The 27,949-nt window shown below is 45.0% G+C and overlaps 2 protein-coding genes and 1 long non-coding RNA gene across 3 annotated transcripts in view; 1 reads left to right on the top strand and 2 right to left on the bottom strand.

Annotated features, from left to right (window-relative positions):
• The window catches only part of LOC144790692 (maestro heat-like repeat-containing protein family member 2A), a 65,618-nt gene extending 47,583 nt beyond the window's left edge, over positions 1-18,035 (bottom strand). The window contains exons 1-2 of the mRNA XM_078665415.1: positions 17,719-18,035; positions 2,175-2,294 (exon numbers count right to left, since the gene is read on the bottom strand). Of these exons, the coding sequence (XP_078521541.1) occupies positions 2,175-2,270 (96 nt within the window). The 5' untranslated portion in view covers positions 2,271-2,294; positions 17,719-18,035. The remainder of the gene's footprint in view (positions 1-2,174; positions 2,295-17,718) is intronic.
• Positions 6,490-7,021, top strand: LOC144790974 (uncharacterized). The gene is made up of 3 exons (XR_013602263.1): positions 6,490-6,561; positions 6,669-6,695; positions 6,875-7,021. It is a non-coding gene; the product is annotated as an uncharacterized LOC144790974 (long non-coding RNA).
• A 749-nt stretch (positions 18,036-18,784) lies between the features above and the next one.
• On the bottom strand, positions 18,785-26,768 carry LOC144790691 (uncharacterized). Its single transcript, XM_078665414.1, has 4 exons — positions 26,513-26,768; positions 21,034-21,126; positions 19,434-19,512; positions 18,785-19,015 (listed from the first exon to the last, which is right to left on the bottom strand). Exons 1-4 carry the CDS (start codon positions 26,531-26,533, stop codon positions 18,846-18,848), a joined length of 363 nt encoding a protein of 120 aa, XP_078521540.1. The 5' UTR covers positions 26,534-26,768; the 3' UTR covers positions 18,785-18,845.
• Between the last annotated feature and the right edge of the window lie 1,181 nt (positions 26,769-27,949).

Below are 27,949 nucleotides of genomic sequence, written 5' to 3'. Positions count from 1 at the left end.
CACTAGCCGCAAACATGTAAATTGTATAAATGAGGTTATGCACCCATGCTCCGCTCTACAGAGAATAAAAGTATATGGTCATTTGGCGGAGAAGTGTATAGCATTCATATACAGTCAAAATACTGGTGCACTCACTTATAATATGTAAGGTTCTGATGCACTGTGCACTACATCTGAGACATTGCACCTCTGGCACCACAAGGTAGTCTCTCTTGCTCACTACAAAGATTGTGATGCCCCATGAGCCCTCGCCTTGCTGCTTGATGGGGAAGTATGTGCTACATTATGGTACTTCTTACACTCAATAAGACAAAACCGGGAACTGCATTTTTGGGAGGCAGTGTTGATATGAAATATTGATTTGAAGTATGTTTGTGCTACTTTGTGTAGGATTTGGTAGTTTGCCCTGTTAGGCATTTCAACGATAAAGCTGGGTATGTAACAGATAGGAGCCCACTAGATAATGTATTATCAGTGAAAAACACAGCTTATAAGTGCATTCGCTGAATGCCCATGTGCCTTGCCCAATCACCCAAGAAATTTTCCAGTTAGCCCCGGCAAAGTCTCAGGGCCAGTTGTCTCACATAGGCTGGATTGTGTGGTAGGCCCATGTACTGCATGGTAGCACTGCTGTTGAGACGTGTATGGAGCGAGTCCCATTCTCACAGTGTCTGAGCATCTTATTTCTTTGCACTCATGCCAGTCAACGTGTGCATCTGGTTACTAAGATGGGATCTAGGTATTCAAGCACCATTGTCACAATGCGATGCAACATAAGGACAGGCATCTGAATTGTTCCTGGCATGATGCCTCTGGCCTGTGGTAAAAAAAACTACGGACAGTGTCTGGCTCGTCTATTAGTTGAGCTTAATGGGAACCCAAGAGTAAGACTAAGCTTGGACTGCAGACACTCTGGATTATGGTCAGGCCCCAAGGAGATGGATAACTGACGTCATCAGTGGTGCCCAATCCCCACACATATTACTGAGCATGGACTTGAGTTGTGCATCTTGGTACAACTACTCTGTAACATGGATGCATTGGCCAAGCTTGAGGAAGTCCTACCTGGTTCAAAGTGATCAAGAAGGTCATGGCACCTCTGCTGTTATGGAGGAATTGGTGATACCATAAGCCACTGTGGCCTAATCTCCCAGAGACACTGATAAAGTCAAGAATACTGCAGTTTTCAGACACCATGCCACCTGCCATTGCCCATGCTGCCACATATCACCTGCAGCCCCACAAGCACCGGTGAAGAGCATTGATCCAACACCCATTCCTGGCCCCTAGTCAGATGACAGGTGTTTCCTCCAGCTACTAGAGATAGGATCAAAGTGTAAGTGCCCAAGGGACTTGAGATGGTCCAAGAAAAGAGAAGAAACAGAAGAAGTGCCCAATACAAAATCATACATGAGGCTGTGGAAGAGGAGGGCAATGAAGGAGAAAGAGAATAACTAAAGGATATTATCAGACCACTTTCTGAAACTCGTTGTTCACAACAGTGGACGATTTTGCATAACATAAGAGCAGGATAAAAGTTATCAAATTGCCAGAAGTGCCACAGTACGAATCAAACCAGCTGCAATAGTTGAACTTCGGGACAATGAATCCACTTGCATTTGACATCACTAACTCAGACCCCACAATAGTAAGGGTCCACTAGGTTAAACTTTTCACAATAATGGAAAAACCATAGATTGGGTGTACTGGAAGAATGACTCTTGAAGTGAAAGCTATAAGTAAATTCACTTGAGGAGTTTGGTTCACATCATGGGCACCCTGGAATAACAAGACATGAAGAAAAGGCATGTACAGTGTTGGCACTGATGGGCAGCTGCTGAATTTCAGGTGCAAATGTAAGCAGACAAATGGATAAGGGACACCCATAAAAGTGATGGAGGGAGAAAGACGCACTGGAGTGGAAGTAGGGAACATCAAGCTCAAATGAAGAACATAGAATGTCAAGGTGAGACTATGGGAACTAACGAGAGGGACATGAGGTCTAAATTCCACCACCAGGGACAAATATGTGACACTGGCGATGTATATTATATGGCAAAGTAACTACATTGGGGCACAAGGGGGCTAAAAGGTCCACTTATTTCTTGTATGCTGACTACTGTTGCTGTTCCCTAACACATTCACCTACCCAAATATGTACATCTGCCACTTACCTGCTCGTTGATAAGGAGGCTGGTTTTTTTTAGCACATAATCCATCACAGCTCTTCCGTTCACATCATAAAAACCTTTGGCTGTTAAACTGGACATTAAACTTAAAGTGGCAAGAATAACCTGTAATTAAGAAAAAATGTAAGCATGGTTAGTGAGAAACCCTTTTGGTGTATGAATAGGAGCAAATCACACATTCCAGTGAGAAAGTATCAAGGGAGTGTGAGAAAACCATGCATTCTCGCCTTCCTTTTGTCCACAGAGTAGACAGATATACATTTTTATGTGTGGAAAGCCAGTACCTGGATACAACCTTTTAAAGTATGTTGCAAAAAGGGCTATTATGACACTCTAAAAATGAAACTAGAGTCAATTTAATTAAACCGTGTTAGACCTGTCTGCCTTTAGGTAGTCCCTCCAATTTATTATTTATTTTGTCCCCTTTTTGCCCCTCATTCCCTTTCTATCTTTTTGTGTCCACTAGATTTTTATGGTGTTGGCCTGGGGGGATAGATGCTCTTTTGCCCTCATAGTTTTTCACCTCAGGCCTAGGTGCCTTTTCTGACAAGAATTCACCCAGATATACAAAATGGTGGTTTTCAACTGTCACAACTGCCATTCCCTAGAGTGCAACGCAAAATAGTGCAGACAAGTCAAACATGCAGTGTAATCACGTGAAGTTGGTGTACGGGCAAGGGGTTTTATATGTGTGCAGGGGTAAAACGGTTACTTACATGCCTTTCTTCATGTAAGTGTCGAATCTAAAAGAATAGGGAGGGTGCTTGTTAGGTTATGGCCTGAAGATAAAACAATTGCGGAGCGTGTTCTCGCGAGTCAGAGAGACCGCGTCTTTCTCATCAAAACTAACCTGGTGCAAGGGTACATCCAGTTTACTGTTCGTTGTTCGTCTCGCCGTAGCGGTTCAACATAGCGACGGCTGCCAATGGGTCAGTCCGCGCTTTCCTTATTTTGAAAAACAAGGCGGTCATGTGGGGTATCACGTGTTACTGGCCAGTGAAAAAAGACTATCGCGTATAGCTCTCAGGTCAGGCACTTGTGTGTCCAATTTTGTGCCAATCGAGTTTGGCATTCACCGGGGAAAAAACGTAGCCGTGATGTTTATAATGCATAGTCAAAAAGAATAATAAAACTGTTGAAAAATATATAAAGAATAAAAAACTATCGAATAAACGTTCATAGGAGCCCCGAACTTATGGAGTCCTGGTTCCAAGGTCAACATGTTAAGTGTTTGTGCTAAAGGGGATGGCTGGGATTGGTGATATCGAAAGGGATATGTGTGTACATGTGTCAGATGTAATGGAACTTACAACAGTATACACAAGCAGCAATCTGCAGAGCAAAAGTTTTAAAGATAACACGCAAATTCGATTCGTTCATTAAGGCCCATTGGTTTCTGGGTAAACAATTTATAAATCCAGTAATTCTCTCTTCTGAGTAGAAATTTTGTATTGTCTCTGCCTTCTATTTTTTGGACAATCTCAAGAATGGTGTATTTGATTTGGGAAGCATTGTGTTGCGCTTCTACAAAATGTGCTGATAGCGCTGATTTGGTGTTCTTCAAACGGATGTTAGATTTGTGCTCAATTAAGCGTGTCTTGATCCGTCGCTCCGTTTTGCCCACGTACATTTTCCCACATGGGCATCTAATTCCATATATCAGGTTAGACGATTCACAGGTACCATTTACTTTCAATTTGATGGGGTAACCCTGTGTGGGATGACATATTTCGTTGCCTCTGATAATGCTGTTACAACTACCACAATTATAACAAGGTTTAGTTCCAGAGTATGTGGTGATGTTCGGAAGTTTATTCCGGAGGATTTCCCCCAAATTCTTAGCTCTAGTAAATGCAAAGATAGGTGTGGAGCTGAAAGATTGTTTAAAGTCCGGTTCCATGTTCAGGATCGACCAGTGTTTCAGTATGGATTGTTTGTATTTTTTGCTAGCGGTCGAATATTTAGAGACAGCTACAATCCGTGTTTGCTCAGATTTTTCTTTCGAAGTTAGAAGTTTGGATCTGTCCATATTCTCAATTCTGTTTCTACTTTCTTCCACTAGAGTTGGTGGGTATCCTCTCGAGGTGAATTTTTTGGTCATTTGTTCAAGTCTGATTTTCAGTGTTTGTTCGTCCGAACTGATTCGTTTGACCCTGGCCATTTGTGAGAATGGTAAGTTCTTGATTAGGTTTGGCTCATGGAAACTTGTGTATAGGAGCATGTTATTTCTATCAGTTGGTTTTGTGTATAGATCTGTTTTGAATCCTTCCGGGGAAATTGTGATATTGACATCTAGAAAATTAACCTCAGTGTCTGATATGTCCCATGTTAATTGAATCCTTTCATCGATGTCATTGAATGCCTTCAATTGAGTGTTTAGAGCTTCCTTGGTGTTGGTCCAAATGAGAAAGAGGTCATCTATGTACCTTACTATCATTTTGAGATTATCTGTCCATTCTGGTTTAGACAAAATATGTTGTTGTTCATACCATTGCATGAATATATTTGCATATACGGGTGCCGCCGAATTGCCACGTTTGATCAACTTTGAAGTAGCTATGGTAGAGAATGAATTGCATCAATTCCATGAGAAATGTTTGAAGATCTATGTTTGATGCAATTCATTCTCTACCATAGCTACTTCAAAGTTGATCAAACGTGGTACCAGCAGTTAACGGGCATGGCAATGGGCAATTCGGCGGCACCCGTATATGCAAATATATTCATGCAATGGTATGAACAACAACATATTTTGTCTAAACCAGAATGGACAGATAATCTCAAAATGATAGTAAGGTACATAGATGACCTCTTTCTCATTTGGACCAACACCAAGGAAGCTCTAAACACTCAATTGAAGGCATTCAATGACATCGATGAAAGGATTCAATTAACATGGGACATATCAGACACTGAGGTTAATTTTCTAGATGTCAATATCACAATTTCCCCGGAAGGATTCAAAACAGATCTATACACAAAACCAACTGATAGAAATAACATGCTCCTATACACAAGTTTCCATGAGCCAAACCTAATCAAGAACTTACCATTCTCACAAATGGCCAGGGTCAAACGAATCAGTTCGGACGAACAAACACTGAAAATCAGACTTGAACAAATGACCAAAAAATTCACCTCGAGAGGATACCCACCAACTCTAGTGGAAGAAAGTAGAAACAGAATTGAGAATATGGACAGATCCAAACTTCTAACTTCGAAAGAAAAATCTGAGCAAACACGCATTGTAGCTGTCTCTAAATATTCGACCGCTAGCAAAAAATACAAACAATCCATACTGAAACACTGGTCGATCCTGAACATGGAACCGGACTTTAAACAATCTTTCAGCTCCACACCTATCTTTGCATTTACTAGAGCTAAGAATTTGGGGGAAATCCTCCGGAATAAACTTCCGAACATCACCACATACTCTGGAACTAAACCTTGTTATAATTGTGGTAGTTGTAACAGCATTATCAGAGGCAACAAAATATGTCATCCCACACAGGGTTACCCCATCAAATTGAAAGTAAATGGTACCTGTGAATCGTCTAACCTGATATATGGAATTAGATGCCCATGTGGGAAAATGTACGTGGGCAAAACGGAGCGACGGATCAAGACACGCTTAATTGAGCACAAATCTAACATCCGTTTGAAGAACACCAAATCAGCGCTATCAGCACATTTTGTAGAAGCGCAACACAATGCTTCCCAAATCAAATACACCATTCTTGAGATTGTCCAAAAAATAGAAGGCAGAGACAATACAAAATTTCTACTCAGAAGAGAGAATTACTGGATTTATAAATTGTTTACCCAGAAACCAATGGGCCTTAATGAACAAATCGAATTTGCGTGTTATCTTTAAAACTTTTGCTCTGCAGATTGCTGCTTGTGTATACTGTTGTAAGTTCCATTACATCTGACACATGTACACACATATCCCTTTCGATATCACCAATCCCAGCCATCCCCTTTAGCACAAACACTTAACATGTTGACCTTGGAACCAGGACTCCATAAGTTCGGGGCTCCTATGAACGTTTATTCGATAGTTTTTTATTCTTTATATATTTTTCAACAGTTTTATTATTCTTTTTGACTATGCATTATAAACATCACGGCTACGTTTTTTCCCCGGTGAATGCCAAACTCGATTGGCACAAAATTGGACACACAAGTGCCTGACCTGAGAGCTATACGCGATAGTCTTTTTTCACTGGCCAGTAACACGTGATACCCCACATGACCGCCTTGTTTTTCAAAATAAGGAAAGCGCGGACTGACCCATTGGCAGCCGTCGCTATGTTGAACCGCTACGGCGAGACGAACAACGAACAGTAAACTGGATGTACCCTTGCACCAGGTTAGTTTTGATGAGAAAGACGCGGTCTCTCTGACTCGCGAGAACACGCTCCGCAATTGTTTTATCTTCAGGCCATAACCTAACAAGCACCCTCCCTATTCTTTTAGATTCGACACTTACATGAAGAAAGGCATGTAAGTAACCGTTTTACCCCTGCACACATATAAAACCCCTTGCCCGTACACCAACTTCACGTGATTACACTGCATGTTTGACTTGTCTGCACTATTTTGCGTTGCACCTTTATAATGGAGATGTAACTCGCTTATGTTTTTTGAATGTAGTAAATGTTACCTCATTTTCGTTTTCACAGTGTCCATTTCCCTGATGAAGGGCATGACCTCATAATGCCCGAAATGCATTGGATATCATATTGTTGAATGACATTGCCTGTATTTCGAATATGTCAAGTGGTGAAAAGATGAAGAAAAAATAACTAAACATGAAAATAACCAATTAAAAAAGCTTTTGTTGACAAATAACGAGCCAACAGAATGGAAATCTTTTCTTTCTAGAAAGATAATCTTACAGTGTGCCCAACAAAGGGATGACCCTAGAGATCCTCTAGGTTCACATTATAGCGTTTACTCATTCGACGCCATTGGACTCCTGGCGCCACCTTGTGGAGCACCTACAAAAACTAACCAGTAACCGTGCAATTTAAAAGGAACTTTTATCACATTTAAAAAAAGCTGTGCATCCGCCCAATCCTTAATTGTAATTCCCTAGAGTGCCCCATAGATTAACATTAAGGCCTTCCAGAACCTTCTGGACCCTACTGGACCCTGGGTGGCCAGTCTATAAAAGGGCAGGGGTCAGGAAGCCATTTTGTGCAGTCCAGTGAGTTGGAGGAGAGAGGCAGTGGTGTGGGGAGGAGGACGCACTAGAAGCAGTTAGTTTGTCTGAGAGATAGACAACCTCTTCCAGAAGACGTTCCCCCTATTGCCCCTGACCAAACCCTCTCATCAGACTTTATTTACTGAGGGAATCGATAGCGTGGCCGAGGCGGTTGCCCCCCCCCTGAGCCCCTTTGACCCCTCACTTTCCGAGCTGCTGTCTGGGAAACTTGCTCCCTTCATTTCCTATCGTGGACTTATCTTACCGGTATCACATCGGCCCCTTGCGGCGGGATGCCTGGCTTTCACCTTGTGGATACCCTGTCGGGGTTTCTCACAGGGGAATACCAGGACGGGTTCCCTAAGCAAGCGCGGAGATGCCCCAGGGTAAGTCCTGCGCTATATAAGTTTCATACATTTACATTTACATTTACATTTCAAAGGAGCAGACCGGAACAAGTTGCAACGCCCTGCGCTGCTGAGGAGCCTCTGAAGCGGGGACGAGTGACGGCGAAGGTATTGCTGGGTTGGGAGCCTGAGTAGGTAAGCGCTGATCTCCGCGCAGGCTCAGTAGTGCGGCTGTTTGTGGAGAGAGCCGGCGAAGCGCTCAACTCCGCGCAGGCCCAGTAGCGGGTAGCGGACAACCGAGCGAGTGAGGCGGCACCTAGCGGGGACACTACACACCCGCGCCTGTGCCGCAGCACGATCAAGGAGAGAGCAGCGAGGTGCGCACGGGTGACTGAAACTCCGGCAGCCTCAGTCCGGTCTCATCTCCTTGCTGGCGCATGGGCGAAGGGCCGTTTATCGAGTGAGGAGCAGCTGGGAGATCTGTTTCAGCGTCATCCCCAAGTAAGGTGGAGAAAGAGGGGAGAGAGTAAAGAGTGACTGGGGAATCAGCCAGGAAGCTGGGAAGGAGTTCTTTCAGGCCCCTATATCGGGATTAACTGTTGGGGCTTCCTCACATTCTCTATTCCCTGATTATCTTCATGACTAGCCCTGAAAGGGTGAAGGAAGACCGTTTAGAAAGCCTGCTGGGTTAAAGACTCAGAGGATTAAGTAAAACAGGGAGACACCACAGTGCTGGAGGAGTGAACTGAGATACTAAGGATACCAAAATTTGAGAGCTGAAGTATATTGTGGGAATTCTGTACCGAGGAGGAGGGGAAGAAGAATCTGTGACTTCATCCTGTATTTACCTATGAATAAGTGAAAACAAAGCTGTTTATGTCATTGTAGTTGAAAACCAGGGGTCACTCGCTTATTGCAAGAAGGGTGCCATACAGTGGGTGAAAAGGAAATCTCCCCAGGTCCTATGTCCTGGATATTCCCAAAGCAGTAGGCTGAAGTGGGTAAAGTATAAAAGTGTAATTGTTCTTTTGGTGTATCCAGAAAACATCAACTTGGGTGGACAATCTATCACTGTAGAAGGTGTTATAAGTGTCTGTTAAGAAAGTACTTCCTAAGAATAAGTCAATGTAGAAAGATTTAACACTACTGAACTGGGTTCTCCTAATGTTATCGGATATATGTGGAAAGAACTGATGAAAAATTGTACAGTATATTTAATTGTAAACTACTGAAAGGAGAGAGAGATTAACAAAATATTTTTATAAAACAGCTCGTATTTTTCCACAAAGTTTGGTGTAGTGTCATTTTTGAGTGGAATTGCATTGAGTTACCGCTGGGTGTTGTGCAACCTTTACACATGTGCCTCTACTAAGTGACTGTCTTACCTTAGGCCAGGCTACCCTAGGTGACCTGACAACTGTAGGTCCAACATATTGGTGTCCAGCGGTGGGATGAGAACTGTGGTTGCAACTACTCTGCAGTAACTAAGTGTAATCCACTAACCTACACCTGGAGTTTTCACCTGGCGGACTTCCTAATTTTTTTACTTTTGCTTTTTCCAAATTTATTCCTGGTGGTGGGGTGGAGGTAGCTTCAGGTTGCCCTTGTAACTCTATTCTTTTCGTGTGCTTGACCTTGAATTGCCTTTAGCAAAATGGAATTTGCACTGGAAGAACTGAACACTTATTCTGTGGCCCAGCTAAAAGACTTCTGTCAACAAATGGGAGTGTTCTTTAAGCGTGGTGCGAAGAAGGGGGAACTCCAGACCAGTTTGAGGGCTTGGGTGGAAGCGCGCAGAGAAGGGAAGGAGGAGGATGAGGGGACAGACCGGGACACGGTCATAGAGGTAGAGGGATTATTCCATCCTGAGATGGGAAACCTACTTCCAGGACCAATGACCTACTCAAGGGGGGGCAGTAGTGTCCCTGGAGGAAGCTTGACCGAAGCTGAACTAACAGACAGGAGGGAAAAAAGGAAGCTGAAGTGGGAGTTAGCCAGGTTAGAACAGGGGAGGGAGGAACAGAGGATGACTCATGAGCTTAGACTAAAAGAGCTAGAACTCAAGGCTCTACAGTTAGGACTCGCCAACTTTCCAAATGGTGGCAGCGAAATCAGAGAACCAACCAGGGAGTCCAGGCCCTACCTGCCTAAGGATATAGTTGCCAGCTATAGTCAGGGGGATGACATAGCCAAGTGGCTGGCTGCCTATGAGGTCTCCTTAAGAGCCCATGGGATCCAGGAGAAACACTGGGGGGGTGGGTTGTACAAGTACATGCCTCCTACTGGTCGGGACACCTTGTTAGCCTTAGAACCAAAGGAGCAGACCAACTACCCCACTATGAAGTTAGCGTTCATTAGAAAGTTTGGGCTAACCCCGGAAAAGTATCGCCAAAAGTTCAGGGGGAGCCACAAGTTAAGCACCCAGAACTGGGTGGATTTCCTGGATTATGCAAGGAAGACATTGGAGGGCTGGGTACAGGGCAGTGAGGTGAAGGATTATGAGGGGTTGTATGATCTTTTTCTTAAAGAGCATCTACTCGAGAAATGTTTTCCCGAGCTGCGCCAACACCTGGTGGACAGCAAGCTGACCAACCCCCGGAAGCTTGCAGAGGAGGCGGACATCTGGGGAAGTACCCGGGTGTCCTCAAAGGGGATTGGAGGGGATTCCCAAAAGGCCGGACAGGGCGCCCCCCAGAAGAAGGAGGGGGGAGATAAAAAACGGGAGTTCTCTAAAGGTCCCCAAAACAGTTTCCAGGGAAAGGGAACAGGTTTCATCCCTAAGGCTAACCCGCCCAGAAGCCCTCATCCTGGCCAAAGCCAGCAGCCAAGGGTTGTCCACTGTTTTGAGTGTGGTGGTGTTGGACATTATAAGGGAGATGTCCGATGCCCAAAGAGACCACCCCCTCCCACCGGAGGAAAAGACCCGGGAGTAGCTAGTGTAGCGCTCGGGGAGGAGTTGCCCTTAGATAAGGGGGGTGAGTGGGCGGGTGTCACCTTAGTGTCCCTGGGAGAACGGGAGATGGTTCCTAAGATCCAGGTGCCCCCAAATACTACCAAGTATGGGCAGTGGATCACCATCAATGGCCAGAGAGGGGAGGCTCTGAGAGATACAGGAGCCAGTATGACTATGGTGAGAAGTCATCTGGTGTCTCCAGAGCAGGTGATTCCCAATGTACTCCACCCCGCCGCGATGGCTGACGGCAGAATGGGCCACTACCCCGTGGCCGAGGTTCCCTTTGAGTGGGAAGGGGTTGCAGGTTCACTTCGAGTTGCCGTAAGCCCTGCCGTGCCAGTTGATTGTCTGTTGGGGAATGACATGGAGCACAATGATTGGAGAGAGGTGGAATACCGGACGCATTCAGAGATGCTAGGTACACCTGACTGGGCCTGTGTAAGCACAAGGTCTGCGACTGCCCGGAGAGGGAGTTCGCCTGGGTTGGAGCCTGGAACAATGGTCCAACCCGCTGCCAAAAAGGGACAGACCCAAAGACAGGAGAAGCCTGCTTCGGCTTCCACATCCCATGTGACAGATCGGCCACCTGCGGTGGTGGACCAGGAGTCCGTGGAGGGGGGAGTAGTTTCTCTGGAGGACCTGCCCATCCCTGCTGAGTGGCATGTGGAGGGAGGGCCTACCAGAGAAGAGTTCTGTAAGGGCCAGAAGGAGTGCCCTACCCTTGAGGGACTGAGGCGACAGGCTGAAGCCCAGGCAGCAGGGGACGTTGCGGGACACTACCACATTTACGGGGAGGATGGACTCCTCTACAGTGAACCCAAGGTACCCTTACCTGGTTCATCAAGGGCCTTGGTAGTCCCGCAACGGTACCGAGCCTTTCTGCTGGAATTGGCTCATGAAATTCCCTTGGCAGGACACTTAGGTCAGGACAAGACCTTTGCTCGGCTTGTCCCCCACTTTTACTGGCCTCAGATGAAAGTGGCGTCTAACACCTACTGTCGGACGTGTGTAACCTGCCAAGCCAGTGGGAAAACAGGGGTGAAGCTGAAAGATCCCCTGGAACCACTTCCTGTCGTTAGCACCCCCTTTGAAAGGGTGGGCATCGACATTGTAGGGCCATTGGATCCACCAACAACAGCTGGTCACAGGTTCATCCTGGTTCTGGTGGATCATGCCACACGGTACCCAGAGGCAATTCCTCTGAGGACTGTCACTGCACCTGTGGTGGCTAGGGCCCTGATGGGGATCTTTACCCGAGTGGGATTCCCCAAGGAAGTTGTGTCCGACAGGGGGACCAACTTTATGTCAGCGTACATGCGGGCAATGTAGAAGGAGTGTGGAGTGACCTACCGGTTCACCACTCCCTATCACCCCCAGTCCAATGGACTGGTAGAAAGGTTCAACAAGACCTTGAAGGGCATGATCAGAAGTCTGCCTGAAAGCCTGCGGAGGAAATGGGACGTCCTCCTACCCTGTTTGCTATTCTCCTACAGGGAAGTGCCACAGAAGGGAGTGGGCTTCAGCCCCTTTGAGCTTCTGTATGGGCACCCTGTACGCGGTCCTCTCAGCCTGGTGAAGGATGGATGGGAAAAGTCTCCCAGGAAACCCCCCCAGGATGTGGTGAGCTACATGCTGGCCTTCAGGAGCCAAATGGCGAAGTTGTGGAAGCAAGCTTCTGACAACTTGGAGGCCAGTCAGGCAGTAATGAAGGAGTGGTATGACCACAACACTCACCCGGTGGAGTTGGAGCCTGGCCAGAAAGTGTGGGTGATGGAGCCTGGAGAGCTAAGTGCCCTCCAGGATCGCTGGACAGGCCCCTTTGAGGTGTTAGAAAAGAAGGGTAAGGCCACCTACCTGGTGGACCTTAAGACCCCTCGACAGCCCCTACGGGTGCTACATGCTAATCGACTCAAACCCCACCATGAGAGGCCCGAGGTCATCTTAATGATGGTGACTGATGGAGGAGAGGAAGCGGAAAGCGAACCTCTCCCAGACTTGTTCTCGACTCAGGAAACGGATGGGTCGGTGGAGGGAGTGATTCTCTCTCCAACCCTAACTCCTGAATAGCGGGAGGACTGCCGCCAGATACTGGAGCAGTACTCTACGTTGTTCTCCCTTGTCCCGGGAAGGACTCACCTGTGTACCCATGATGTGGACACAGGGGACAGCCCACCAGTGAAGTCAAAGACCTACCGGCTGTCCAACAAGGTGAAGGCTAGCATCCATGGAGAGGTTACCAAGATGCTGGAGCTAGGAGTCATAGAACCTTCCAGCAGCCCCTGGTCCAGTCCCGTGGTTCTAGTGCCAAAAGCCGCTCCACCAGGCACCACTCCAGAACTGAGGTTCTGTGTGGATTACCGGGGACTGAACTCAGTTACCAAAACTGATGCTCGTCCAATCCCTAGGGCGGATGAATTAATTGACCGGCTAGGAGCTGCCCAATATCTCAGTACATTTGACCTCACTTCAGGGTACTGGCAGATCTCCTTGACAGATGGAGCAAAGGAAAGGTCAGCCTTCTCCACGCCTGAGGGACACTTCCAATTTTGTGTGATGCCCTTTAGGCTCAAGAATGCCCCTGCTACATTTCAGCGGCTGGTGAACCAGGTCCTCTCCGGAATGGAGGGTTTCTCCGCTGCCTACCTGGATGACATTGCTGTCTTCAGCAGCAGTTGGGAGGACCATTTGCAACATTTGCAAGCAGTTCTCCAGACCCTGAAACAAGCTGGCTTGACAATCAAAGCCAGCAAATGTCAGCTTGGGCAGGGGTCGGTTGTGTACCTTGGACACTTGGTTGGTAGGGGAACAGTGCAACCCCTCCAGGCAAAGATTGAGGTAATCATGGCCTGGGAACCCCCCAAGACCCAGACTGAGGTCCGAGCTTTCCTGGGCCTCACAGGTTACTACAGTCGCTTTGTGAAGGGGTATGGCACTATTGTAGCGCCCCTCACAGAGCTTACATCAAAGAAACAACCTCGATGGGTAGTTTGGACAGAGGCTTGTCAGCAAGCCTTTGAAAAGTTGAAGCAGGCAATGTGTGCAGCACCGGTCCTGAGGGCCCCCGACTTCTCCAAGGAGTTCATTGTCCAGACAGATGCATCAGAACATGGCATTGGGGCAGTGTTATCGCAACTCAATGAAGAGGGTCTGGATCAGCCTGTAGTTTTCCTATCTAGGAGACTGCTTCCCCGGGAACAGAAGTGGAGTGCAATTGAGAGGAAAGCTTTTGCGGTAGTGTGGGCTCTGAAGAAGTTGCGGCCATACTTGTTTGGCTCGCACTTCCTGGTTCAGACTGACCACCCACCCCTTCGTTGGCTGATGCAAATGAAGGGAGAAAACCCCAAGTTGTTGAGATGGTCCATCTCCTTACAGGGAATGGATTTCCGGGTGGAACATCGGCCTGGAGTGGACCACGCCAATGCAGACGGCCTCTCCAGGTATTTCCGCCTTAGTGATGAGGACTCCCAAGGGGTTGGGTAGCTCTCCCCACTTTCAGCTGGGGGGGACGCGTGTTAGACCTGTCTGCCTTTAGGTAGTCCCTCCAATTTATTATTTATTTTGTCCCCTTTTTGCCCCTCATTCCCTTTCTATCTTTTTGTGTCCACTAGATTTTTATGGTGTTGGCCTGGGGGGATAGATGCTCTTTTGCCCTCATAGTTTTTCACCTCAGGCCTAGGTGCCTTTTCTGACAAGAATTCACCCAGATATACAAAATGGTGGTTTTCAACTGTCACAACTGCCATTCCCTAGAGTGCTCCATAGATTAACATTAAGGCCTTCCAGAACCTTCTGGAACCTACTGGACCCTGGGTGGCCAGTCTATAAAAGGGCAGGGGTCAGGAAGCCATTTTGTGCAGTCCAGTGAGTTGGAGGAGAGAGGCAGTGGTGTGGGGAGGAGGACGCACTAGAAGCAGTTAGTTTGTCTGAGAGATAGACAACCTCTTCAAGAAGACGTTCCCCCTCTTGCCCCTGACCAAACCCTCTCATCAGACTTTATTTACTGAGGGAATCGATAGCGTGGCCGAGGCGGTTGCCCCCCCCCCCGAGCCCCTTTGACCCCTCACTTTCCGAGCTGCTGTCTGGGAAACTTGCTCCCTTCATTTCCTATCGTGGACTTATCTTACCGGTATTTCAAAGGAGCAGACCGGAACAAGTTGCAACGCCCTGCGCTGCTGAGGAGCCTCTGAAGCGGGGACGAGTGACGGCGAAGGTATTGCTGGGTTGGGAGCCTGAGTAGGTAAGCGGTGATCTCCGCGCAGGCTCAGTAGTGCGGCTGTTTGTGGAGAGAGCCGGCGAAGCGCTCAACTCCGCGCAGGCCCAGTAGCGGGTAGCGGACAACCGAGCGAGTGAGGCGGCACCTAGCGGGGACACTGCACACCCGCGCCTGTGCCGCAGCACGATCAAGGAGAGAGCAGCGAGGTGCGCACGGGTGACTGAAACTCCGGCAGCCTCAGTCCGGTCTCATCTCCTTGCTGGCGCATGGGCGAAGGGCCGTTTATCGAGTGAGGAGCAGCTGGGAGATCTGTTTCAGCGTCATCCCCAAGTAAGGTGGAGAAAGAGGGGAGAGAGTAAAGAGTGACTGGGGAATCAGCCAGGAAGCTGGGAAGGAGTTCTTTCAGGCCCCTATATCGGGATTAACTGTTGGGGCTTCCTCACATTCTCTATTCCCTGATTATCTTCATGACTAGCCCTGAAAGGGTGAAGGAAGACCGTTTAGAAAGCCTGCTGGGTTAAAGACTCAGAGGATTAAGTAAAACAGGGAGACACCACAGTGCTGGAGGAGTGAACTGAGATACTAAGGATACCAAAATTTGAGAGCTGAAGTATATTGTGGGAATTCTGTACCGAGGAGGAGGGGAAGAAGAATCTGTGACTTCATCCTGTATTTACCTATGAATAAGTGAAAACAAAGCTGTTTATGTCATTGTAGTTGAAAACCAGGGGTCACTCACTTATTGCGAGAAGGGTGCCATACAGTGGGTGAAAAGGAAATCTCCCCAGGTCCTATGTCCTGGATATTCCCAAAGCAGTAGGCTGAAGTGGGTAAAGTATAAAAGTGTAATTGTTCTTTTGGTGTATCCAGAAAACATCAACTTGGGTGGACAATCTATCACTGTAGAAGGTGTTATAAGTGTCTGTTAAGAAAGTACTTCCTAAGAATAAGTCAATGTAGAAAGATTTAACACTACTGAACTGGGTTCGCCTAATGTTATCGGATATATGTGGAAAGAACTGATGAAAAATTGTACAGTATATTTAATTGTAAACTACTGAAAGGAGAGAGAGAGATTAACAAAATATTTTTATAAAACAGCTCGTATTTTTCCACAAAGTTTGGTGTAGTGTCATTTTTGAGTGGAATTGCATTGAGTTACCGCTGGGTGTTGTGCAACCTTTACACATGTGCCTCTACTTAGTGACTGTCTTACCCTAGGCCAGGCTACCCTAGGTGACCTGACAACTCTAGATCCAACAAACTGTTTTTACAGAGTGTCTGACTGAAGTGTGATTGAGAGAATATTCAAATATTCCAGGTGGGCTACACCTTCTATAGGTGCCTGAGATTTGATAAAAGATTTTTAAAAAACATTGCAAAATATGCCTAGGTAAGTTACAACCAACAAAAAAGCTCTTAGGACCTGATATTGATTACAAAAATGCAAATGAAAATTCAATAGGCTGTGGATTCCACTGCTGAGGGAATTAAAAAAAACTAGAGTCGTCTGTGAGAAGAATGATGGCGGCTGTCTAACTCCACCTGTAAGATTGAGCAGACATCCCAACACGGACAGCAGATAACAAATGGGTTGCAGTACTTAGAGTTCATTGTCCCACATCTTGTTGTTTGGTTGATCCATATCACTTTCAAGAAGTCGTTTTGGCTCAAGACCGTATTTAGTCACAGTCTCCTGTATCCAGTATTGAGTTAAAATTCACATCCCTAACATGGTTCTGTATGCTGTATATTTGCACAATCTGGCCACAATTGCTTCAACTGCCAAAGAATACATCCATGCTTGATTTCTGTGATTCTAACATTCCTAGTAGAGTCCTGTCTCTGATGTTCCTGGTTTAATCTGAAAAATATCTAAGGATAACTTGGTTTATATCGTGCCCTGAGGTTAAAAATGACAAACCCAATACACCTCTCAAAGAGAATCCAATAGAGACAAAGTTATGGCAATACAGCCTTTTGTTCGTTATCAAAAGAAAACAGCTTTGTTGATTTTCCTTTGTGCCTATGTCCTGTGCTTGCTAACATGCTGAACATGGTGATTCTGATACTGAGTTACTTGCTTTCTCCATGGCACTGAAGTCAGGCACATTGTGGACACACATGGCATCAAGAAAGTCACATATATTCCAATTTCTACATGAAATACATCTTTTATATCACAATCAGACTTTTCAAACGTGCTCATTGATTATTATCCTGTATTATCGATCCACGTTTGGTGAGATTTCGCTGAGACATAGCCCAAATATTATTCTTGGTAGAGACATTTGAAATACCTTACACCACGGTTGTTAAAGATTTGAGGAGATATTAATATTCTGAACTTCAAAACCCCTTATTTGATCATCAACATTCTCCTCCTCAGTGAGGGGTATTACAGATCAACTCAATGTGAAATACAGAACAAATATGTTAACAGCATACACAAACTTTCTTTTAACACACATTTATGAAACAATTAGGGATCAGCAACCTCTGGTATCGGGTCTGAAAATAATGCATTGACACAGACTAGGGCAGGAAAACTGGGATATGTCCACTTGGACAGGGTGACAATGGAACACAAGACACACTGAACTGACAGTAACGGCTGGAGGTTGCATGACCCAACACCTCCACTGAAGACTTGCCTTGGAGAAAGTCAACAGATTGTGGTGTGCAAACCACAGCTCTGAGTCCATGTAAGTAGGACTACTGCACTATGCAAAAACTGCATAACTTTAATTAGATTGAGTTGCTAATTATGAAAGTGCTTTAACACAAGTATAATAGCTTGATGTTACCTTGCGATTGTCATCCTCAAGCACGTGACGGACAGCATCCAGAAAAAAGGCACCTTCTGAATCTATTAAATAAAGCCATACACCAAATGTTCATAACACATAGATATTGACTTTGTCTAGTAAGATCAAAATTAATACATAAGTAGTGAAGTTTCCACTATCAACTGTGATTATCACCCTGAGGGTCCTGTCTTTCAGTTTTAGTTTGTGAGTCTGTGACTGTGAGCCCCATGGGGCTATCAATGCCTTCCTGTTTCGCCGTGCATGTCTGTGTCATCATGTACCACTGAGCGTGTGTCGACCTGCTCCATATTTTATTTCCCTTTTTGTTCCTGTCCAGTGTCTATGTCAGGATCGGTTTTCACAGTGTTATTTCTTCACCATGATTCACATAATTGAAGTTGATGTAAGCAAGACTTTATTTGTAAATTGCAGTGCTGTACCAGGAAAAGTTGGCAGTTAATGTAGCTGAAGAATATAAAATTGAACGGGCATATTTACAATAACTGGCGCATCCCTGCAAATCAGCAGGGATGCGCCAGTTATTCTGCGCCACAGCTCCGCCATCATGGATGCGCCACATTTACAATGCGGCGCACCATGGTGCAAAAACGGCACAGATGCGTGACGCATCTGTGGCGTAAAAGTGACGCATTGCTGGAGTTGCGTCGCAAGCGTGACGCAGCTCCAGCAATGCTCTGCAGGCCCTATCTAGTTAATGCTGCGTCAATCGTTACGCCTGCTTCAGGCAGGCGCAGGGTTTTGACGCAGCATGGGCCTAAAAGTGACTGAGTGAAATCTTGTAGATTTCACTCAGCCACTTTTAGGAGGCGTTCCTGTGCCAGAACGCCCCCTCCTACACAGGAACGCCTACAAGTGGCGCAGGGCACTACAACGTGACGCATCTCCCAGATGAGTCACGTTGTAAGTACCCCCGCACCATGGAGCAGGATTTGCGCCGCCGCTGCGTCACAAAAGTGATGCAACGGCGGCGTAAATAAGGCGCAAGGGGCTTTTAAATCTGCCCCGAAGTATTTTGCTTATAGCTGTACCATGTTGGACAAGTAAGGGAGTAAGTTGGGAATACAACTTAGGGCTCCGGATTATATGACAAGCATTATATCCCTTTAACTATTTTCCCTGTCTAAATCACACACTGCCACCCACCCACTGACAGTCTTACCAGTTTCCGAAAGGAGCTTGCAGAGCAGCTGTAATGTTGTGGCACGGGACTCTGCACCTATCTGCATCAAGCTACTTTCAAAATATTTAAGGACCTCACTAGAGTGAGAATGGGCTGCAAGAGTAAAGTGAAAAGAAAAAATAGACATAATTGAAAAATAACACAACATAAAATTATGCAAGAAGGAACTCAATGCCGGGGAGCAGCCCATCAAGGCCATTCTTCAACGAATGTCCAGGAGGTATGTTATCAATGGTCTGCAACATTTAATGATGATCCTACGAGCACATGGTACTCACATGACTACTATAGCTGTATATAGTAAACTGGGCACCATATTCCAGTAGCAAGCCAACCAATGTACTAGAGGGGGGAGATAAATACTGAAGCAATAGTGGCTTTTAAGACGATCAAGTTACGTGCAGGGCAGTGTACAGATATTAATGTTACAAAGGACCTGATCCCTAGTAAAGGCCAATATATACTTGCAGTATCACAAATATATACATACATACATTTATGACCAACTCACCCAGTGACAGGATAATAGCCGTGGACAACTTGAGTGGCTCTTCTGTTTCATCGGAAACCCTACTTGAGGGTGTACAGATCTGCCAATAACAAAGCCATAATAAATAATAATGGAAGCTAGGCTATCTGAAAGCCAATCCCATACATCCAGACAGCAAATAACTTCCAGTGGGGGAATGACAGCATAGGAGTTTGTCAGGACTTGTGGGGCCATGATCCATACCACGCTACAGAAAAATTAATTGTTTGGAATACAGCATATTCAGGGTGCCCGATATTGGTGGAAGTGCAAATTCTCAGTTACCACTCTAAGATGGATGCCTTAGTTTCCTATGGTTTTTGGATAGTTTGTAGACTCAGAAGTCTGGCGAGATTGCAGAAGGTAGTGGTACTTAATGCTTTTAACAAAGCTGGCACTAGTGGCGGCTATTCAACGTAATCAAGACGAAGGCTGTTGTTACACTTCATCTTGGTTTATCTCTGGGGACGGTAAAGCTGTTCCCCTTTTGCGTCCTACGGTGTCTGGCCAGCATAGTGGGTTGCATGCTTTTCAGAGGAGGCCTTTTTTGCTTCACTTTTTGCCCATTTTGCATCCCAGGTCTCTAGTCAGCAGAGTGGGGAGCGAGTGTTTTGTCGGTGGCTTCATTAGGGCCTTTTTCTGTTCTCACCGCCACTCGCTGTTTCTGCTGTACCACTTCATTTTTTTTTCTTTACCGGCATTCAGTTCTCGCACTTTGGTCCTCATCAGAGATGCTTGTCTTTTGTTTCCCATTCATTCCAGATTCCACGTGCCAGCATTGCTATTTGGAATTTCATGCTTATGGCCGTCAAGATGTGCACCTGTTTTCAGAGGGCCTTCTTATATGTGGACTGAGGTCTTGAATGCTTCAAGTTTGGATTGTAATGATATTCCAGAAATGTTGTGTATTTGGATTATTTGAACTAAATTGTGGGGTAGATTCTGCACATATTGACTTTAGGAACCTTAGTGGGATAAATACTGAATTTCCTTTGATTGATGGCATTAATCAAATGTATATGATATAGCCTTATTATTATTAAATATATAGATTTAAGATTGGGTGTACTGTTGTTGGGAATGTCATGAAGAGTCCAGTATATGTTATATAGTAAAGTCTAACTGGACAATTGAACTTCCGAGATAAGCTTTGTTAGTATTATGTCTATGTTGTAAACCATTGTTATTGGGTACAGCTTTTTTCTTTCAGCTCTCAATCCTTGGTGTTCCCCCTGGGTCCCTTCCCTTTCCCTGTCACTCTGTTCCTCTGTTACCTATTATCAGAGCCAGAGCTGCCGGGAGGCAGACTTATGGGGGGTTCTTGCAGAGGAGCTCTCAACACTGACAGATTTATATCCATTGTCTTCTTTCTTTGCACCCGAGAAGCAAATTGGTTCATATAGGATTTTTATGGATTATAATTTAATATTTTATGCAAGAGAGTTCCCAAATGTTGCCCTTTAAAAACACTCCTACTATAAATTGGATTAAGGTAGAACCTTTATTTGTTACAATATGTTACACAGGAAATGTCTGTCACCTCCCACTGAAATACTTTGTTTGTCCTCATGTATATACTTACCAGGTGATGCAGGACGGCAAGCACGGTTGGCACAGTTCCATTCAGCGCTCTGCAACTCTTAGTAATAGCTGCCTTGATGCATAACTCAAGGGTCTGCAAGGAGATAAGAAAATTGAGATGAGGCCAAAGGGCAGTTTGTGCAAATGATGATGGTCAGTGGTGAATTACAAATTTCAAAGTGTAAATTCTGTCTGAATGCTAGAGTGAGTTGGTGTGTGAATGAGCTCTCTTGTGTACTAATTCTAAATACATATGACCACAAGTAGATTTTGACAGATGACCGTGCTTATGTCCATTTTTTTCTTTTCGGATTGCTCTGTTTTCTTGACTCACAGTGCCTTAAGATCTCTCAGATCCACATAGTGATTTCTGTAGAGGTTATCTGTTGGAGTCAGATGTTGGATTTTAGTCCATCAAGGAACCAGAAGAGAACATGTTCAGCATTTAACAGGGGCATGCCCTAACACATGTAGCCTAGACTCACTTGTCATCGTAGGCCCTGTATTCTTAGCCACTGTTGATGATGGCCCTTGCCTTGGTTGTCCTAGTTCTTTTTGTGGTTCTAGTTCTCTTGGTTGTCTGCTACTCCTTCTTCTTATGGCACTGTCTAGATCCTCTTGGCCATCTTAGTCCCTTCCTTCATGGCCTTGGTCTTCCTGCTCCTGGTCTTCCTGCTGGTCTTGGTCTTAATGGTACCCCTCAGTTCTGTTGATCTCTCTTTCCTTTTCAAATCATCATTCTGCCTTTGCTTTTCCTGTCTCTAGTTCTCCTGATGCGTGTCCCGTTGTGATTCCCTTGATAGTTGTGTCCTCTTAGTGGACCTGGTAATCCTAGTGCTTCTGGACTTCCTGGTTGCCCTGGTCCCTCTACTCCTCTTGGTCATTCTCCTCTTCCTGGTCTTCCACCTATAGGTTTTCCTCTTCATGCTCCTGGTTTACCAGGTCTTCCTTTTCATAGTTCTCCTAATCTTCGTATTGATTTTCATGTTCTCCTTTTTCTAGGTCTCTTCCTCCTCATCATCCTCTTATTCTTCTTTCCCTTCTGTCAACTCATATTTTCCTCAAAATCATCCTCCTGGTCTTCATCTACATATTCTTGGTCCTGGTCTTCTAGGTAATTCTGTTAAAAGGATTATTTTTACCATGGTGCTTATTGCTGTGTCCCTCCTAGTTGTTCTTCTGGTGCTCTTGCCCTGGTGTTCTTCAATCTTTTCATTCTTCTGGTCCCAGTCCTGCTGGTCCTCATGATCTTCATTGTCCTTATGTTCATAGTCCAGCTAATCTTGGTCATCCTCTTCCACGGTCCTCTGGATCCTCTGGTGCTGTTACTCCTAGCAATCCTGGAGTTGGCCCTCAGGTTTTTCATGGTGGTCTTGGTGGTGGCTGCTGTTCTGGACCTCCTAGCCTTTGCTTTCTCTTCATGGTCTTCTTCCTCTTACTGGTCTCCCTCCTCCTGGCTTTCCTCCTTATTTTCCTAGTCTTCTTACAAATCCTTTTCCTAGTTCTTGGACATGGTATTGGTCCCCTTTTGGTTCAAGTTTTCCAAATCCTTCTGGTGGTCCTGGAGTTTATAAACTTCTTGGCTGTCCTGGACCCTCACCTCCTCTTCTACTCATCCTCATGGCCATCTTCCTCCTCCTCATTCTGTGTAGGGTCTTCACAGTGGTGTAGGTTCTCCATGTTGACCTGCCCATCTTCTTCCTTCTTGTTCTGGTGGCCCTGGTCCTCCTGATGACCCTCCCTTTCCACTTGCACATCCTTCTTCTCCATTCCATTCCATTCCAAAGTAGCTTTATTCGAAGTATACTCACAAAAGCACAAAACAAACAACATTTAGATACAGACAAGGTTAGGATGTCGTCCGAAAGGCCTAATTCCTTCAACGTCACCCATTACCGGGAAAGGGGGACAAGGTCAAAAGCTGAACGTAGATCAACAAAGGCAGCATAAAGGCGGCCCTTGCCCAATGTCACAGTCTTCCACTATAAAAGAATAAAATGAATGACTTGATCAATGGTGCTAGTGTATTTACTGAAACCATCTTGGAAAGGGGACAATATACTATTCTCTTCAATCCAGTCTAAGATATTGTTCAGGATCAACCTCCCAACTACCTTCTGAATCGTATCTATCAAGCTGATAGGTCTGTAATTCCCCGGTTGAGTTTTATCTCCTTTTTTATATACTGGGACTATCACGGCCCCTTTCCAGGAAACCGGGATCGGGCACCCTGGGCCGTTGCATTTGCCATCAACATTGTCGTATTTTGTCGTAGAGGAACACATCCGCAGGGACACCATCGGGTCCTGGCGCTCTACCTCCAGCAACTGCACTAAGAGCTGCTAAAACTTCTTTGTCATTAAAAGCCTCATCAGTATAAAAAACATAACTAACTTCTTTCATTTGATCATTTAAAGGGTTAACGCGCATTTTGGGGCCTAAAGTAATTAACCCATCCTTCATGAGAGACATGACTTAGGGGCTGATCAGGTTGACCCCCTCTGCCACACTTAATGATATTCCAGAATAATTTGGTATTATTCTGCAAACTTGCTTCTTTTAGGTCCTGCCATCTAAGCTCATCCCATAGGCACTTGTCTTTATGGATAGTTTTTTTGTATTCATATCTTGCAGTACGGACAGTACCCATTTCTCCAACCCTGATAGCATTGCCAAGGGCAATTCTTGCTTGCATACATTCATTGTTATACCACCGAAAGGGTTTGGAGTCAGCTAGTTTCTGGCTTCTATGGCGCTTAATAAAGTGGCTACTTGTACTTCTTCTCCTCTTTGGCCTCCTGGTTCTGGTCCTTCTGTTCTACTTCATTCTACTTATTCTCCTGGTTTTACTGATCCTCCTCTTTGTCTTGGGCATGCTGGGCCTTATGTCCTTGGGGTCTCAGTCATCCTGGTCGACTGTGGTTTTTTGCTGCCTGATCCTCCAGGTTTTTCCCATGGTCCTCCTGCTATTACTTTCTCTTCATTATCTTGGAAATCCAGTTCCGTGTGTTCCTAATCCTGCTAGTGATCTTGGTCCTCCTCCTCCTCCATTCAGTTGTACTGAACTTTTTCGAGAGTCTTGTTCCCTTGTCCTCTTCCTCTGTTTGACCTCCCTTTCACCCTCCTGTTTCTCCCTGTTCGTCCTACAGGTCCTCTAGTTATCTGCCTGCTTCTCCAAGTGATCCACACTCCACTAATGTAGTCTCATCCAAAGTCAGCAAAATACACCCTCAAGCCAAAGGGCACACTTAGATGTAGCATGGGTGGATGAACACTATTGGAAATACATTTTCCCCTTTTTTCCTGTTAGATAGTAAAATTCAGATATAATTGGGGTGCTCCTGTAAAACCTGGATCCATGTATGCGCCGCAACATCTGTTTCACTATTAACAGTTGTGGACCAGGATTGCTCAATGTCCCTCTTGCACCCCTGCACACTGTGAACCATGGGAGTACAGAGGAGCCTAAAAGGATAGTGTTTGCTTATGAGAATCAAAGTCAACGTGGAGGCAGGAGCTGCAAAACAGAAGATGGGTGACGACTAAAAGCAGTTTTAGGAACACATTTAGCTACACAGATGCTAATGAGGAGAATGATCACCTGCAATGAAGGCTTGTAAGAATCATTGGGGGAACAACCTCAAATTATGTATATGGTCAATATGCCATACAACAACATTCTGTCATGTTTTTATGTTTCTAGCTGGTATTCAAATTTTTATTACAGTGGAGACTGTCAAAAGAAGGACTTGTAAGGAAATTTGAACAACCTGTCCTTTTAACTGTAAATGCTCAGACCTAGCAGAAACTGTTCCACTTAGAGCCTCAACATTAATCTACAATTCTCAAGCCTCAAAAACAATAGTTCTGTGGAAATGAAAATTGGCAGATTGGGGACGTAATGATTCTAATAGTGTGTCCACCAAGGTCTACGTCACTCTTGCTTTTTCAGCTAATACAGTTCGCACGTCTCTAACTACGGACTCTTTCCTTTGCTAATATTTGTTTTTATAGCAACTAAAAGTAGTATTCTATAATTCCAACACATTATTGATTACTAACATGATACATTTCCAGTGCTCCTCTTAAGACTTCACTGTTTTACCTGTATGTTCGGTCACCAGGAGTGCAATGCAAAGTCATGGGGCTCCTTAGTGAAGGTCATTTATAAGTTTACTTGTATTTCACAGGGTGTAAGCAGCCTCTCAGACCAGAGAAAATGCAATGGCACACTGTTTGTTATAAGAGGTCACTAGGGCTTTAGTAAGCCCAATTACTGCTTGGGACCTATGTCAGGGCTCTAGTTAAATGTTAAATGTCGTATACTTGTAAAGCGCACAGCTGCCCCAGCAAAGGGGCGTCCCGGCGCTGTATACCGCTGGGGAACTCGTCCTGGCTTTCCCTGTGGGATGGTCCCTACTGGGAATCCCCAAGGTGGAGCCAGGCATCCCCGGCGCTGATGGGGCCGTTGTGGAGATTAGGCAAGCTAATGCCCAGAGTTGCCGAGTGGGACCCCAGGTTAGAGTAGGCACCGAGGTGAGAATTGTTGAGTCTGCTGAAACTGGTCCACGACCCTGCCGCATCGGGAATTGAACCCTGGTCCCAGGCCGACTTCTGCTCCCGGGTCTGCCGCCTCTAACCAGTGAGCCACACCTCTCTAAGAGGTCACTAGGGCTTTAGTAAGCCCAATTACTGCTTGGGACCTATGTCAGGGCTCTAGTGACTGAAGATCTGCTGTTTTGTTATGATTAACACATCAAGATGGAGCGTCAGTATGCTCAATTTCACTTCCATAATCAATTTTACTTACCCAGTATCACAACAACAGGTCAAGCAAATTTCAGCACTGTTGATGTTTATTTAAATTCTAGCACAATTGCTTTGGTACACATTTCTCCTTTTATTAATCCCGATTTCATATGTAACAAATACAAATGTGCATTTTGCTTCTCTGGCTGCCTTTATGGATTGTGTACTAATCACAATGAGCTGGTTCAGTATTTGGAATTAATGTTGGAAAACTATATTCCCTGTAATCCCTTCATCTCCCAAAACAATACACCAGCTCAAAACTGAAATAATTACCAGGCGTGAATGTGTCAAATAGTGGGGAATTACTGTCCGAATTGGTGTGGTGGTTCTATTTCTCAGGGGTACCTAAGGGGCAAACTTGGAATCATACATTTTTCCTACATCCCAAAATTTCTGATACCCACAACATTGGTACTGTCGGGAGCGGAATGCCAATATGTTGGCCCAATGTACACATGATGGAGGCCTGAACCATCTCACAACACCACCTGTGGTGTAACTAACTCACCAATGGAATCCTGTAGTTCTGTATTCAACCCTCATTTCTCAATAATGTAGTGTTTTATTGCAGCTAATCTCTCATTATGGGATACACCGTTCATTATGAGTGGATCATTTGGGATTGGTTGAAGTGGCAAGCATGGACAGCAAATAAAGGTCACACTCACCATGAGCAAACGAAATGCCATATCAGCAGGCAGCTGGGTCTGGAGCCTTTCAACTTCATTGACCAACCAAGGAAGCTCCTTATCTAGTTGCTCCTCTGGCAGAACGGAGGCCAAATTTCCCAGAGTGGTGATGACCTGCCCCCAGACCTGTTAAGATAAATTACACCAGGTTTTCAGTTCCACACACTAGACATTAACTACTAAGAAAATATGAGCCACATGTGGAAGTAGAGGGTTCCCTGGAGAGGCAGCTGCACTTGACATCTGTTCACTAGGAAGTGATTCTGTCATGCAAAGGCAGTGGTTTGTTTCACTGGCAGAATATTCCAAACTGATTCTCTAAAATAGAAATGTTATCCATGAATTTGTTTCGCTCTTGTCTTATTTGGACGAGGGTTCCCCACCCACTCTCTCTATTTTCTCCCTCTCCCCAACCCTTTAAAAAAAATATATTTCCCCTGCCTCTTATTCATGGACAGGTTGTGGTAGACATAGAAAATACACTACTGCAGCTGCGAATTTATTAAATTGCCCTAGAATCTAATTCTGTCACTTTCTTTTTCAAAAATACTTATTACACTTACTGTTCCCTAATACTTAAGTATTATAGCATCGTTTAGCTTTGATTTTATTTTATATATCTGACCTGATAGGAATTTGATACGTGGTCGGGTACAATAAAGGTTTTTACACATTTTATTCAGCTACATAAATAGAGATCTCAAGTCTGCGTCAAGAGAATTAATTTCATTTTTTTTTGTATTTCATCAAATGAAGTATATATGCAAAGGCACAGGAAGGGGCAGTCAATGTGTATGCATCAGTTATCTCACAAAACGTAACAGCTCTAAACCTTCATCCACTGCACTCTGTTCTTTCACCACGTTACCAACTCACCTCCTGGAGACTGGGGATGGTTTCTAGAAGAAATACCTTACAGGTTGAGTAGGCTTCAAAGAAAAGTGTGACTAGAGGAGTGTCTACACTAGAAGCAAACTGGCCTGATAACATCTCAATGACTGCACAAAAATAAAAAAATTACAGTTAAGTTCAAAGGCTTAAGTGTTGCATTAATCTACACATGTACCACCTGGTCTGGTAATGCATAGGACATACTGAGCAAAACAGTGCAATGCGTCTGCTGATAGGAAATTATTTTTAGCAGGTATTAGACTCAAATCACATAGGTATTCACTGACTCTCATAGATACTGTAATGGTATCCATTTCGAGCATGCATCCTATTGCACTTTTGAAGCATTCTAGACAATATATGGTAAGAATTCCACATTACTGCAACTCATTGTATTGAACTAAAATGAAGGAAAGGCAGAATATGTGTCGCCAGAGTACTTTTTACATTCAATTAGCAACAAAGCAATTTAGTTTGTACAGTTTTGTTGTTTATGAAATAAGAGTGGAGATATCAGATTTTGCA

The sequence above is a fragment of the Lissotriton helveticus genome, chromosome 11, assembly GCF_964261635.1.
Source record: "Lissotriton helveticus chromosome 11, aLisHel1.1, whole genome shotgun sequence".
Classification (NCBI taxonomy): domain Eukaryota; kingdom Metazoa; phylum Chordata; class Amphibia; order Caudata; family Salamandridae; genus Lissotriton; species Lissotriton helveticus.
This window is presented reverse-complemented; position numbering and strand designations above follow the sequence as displayed.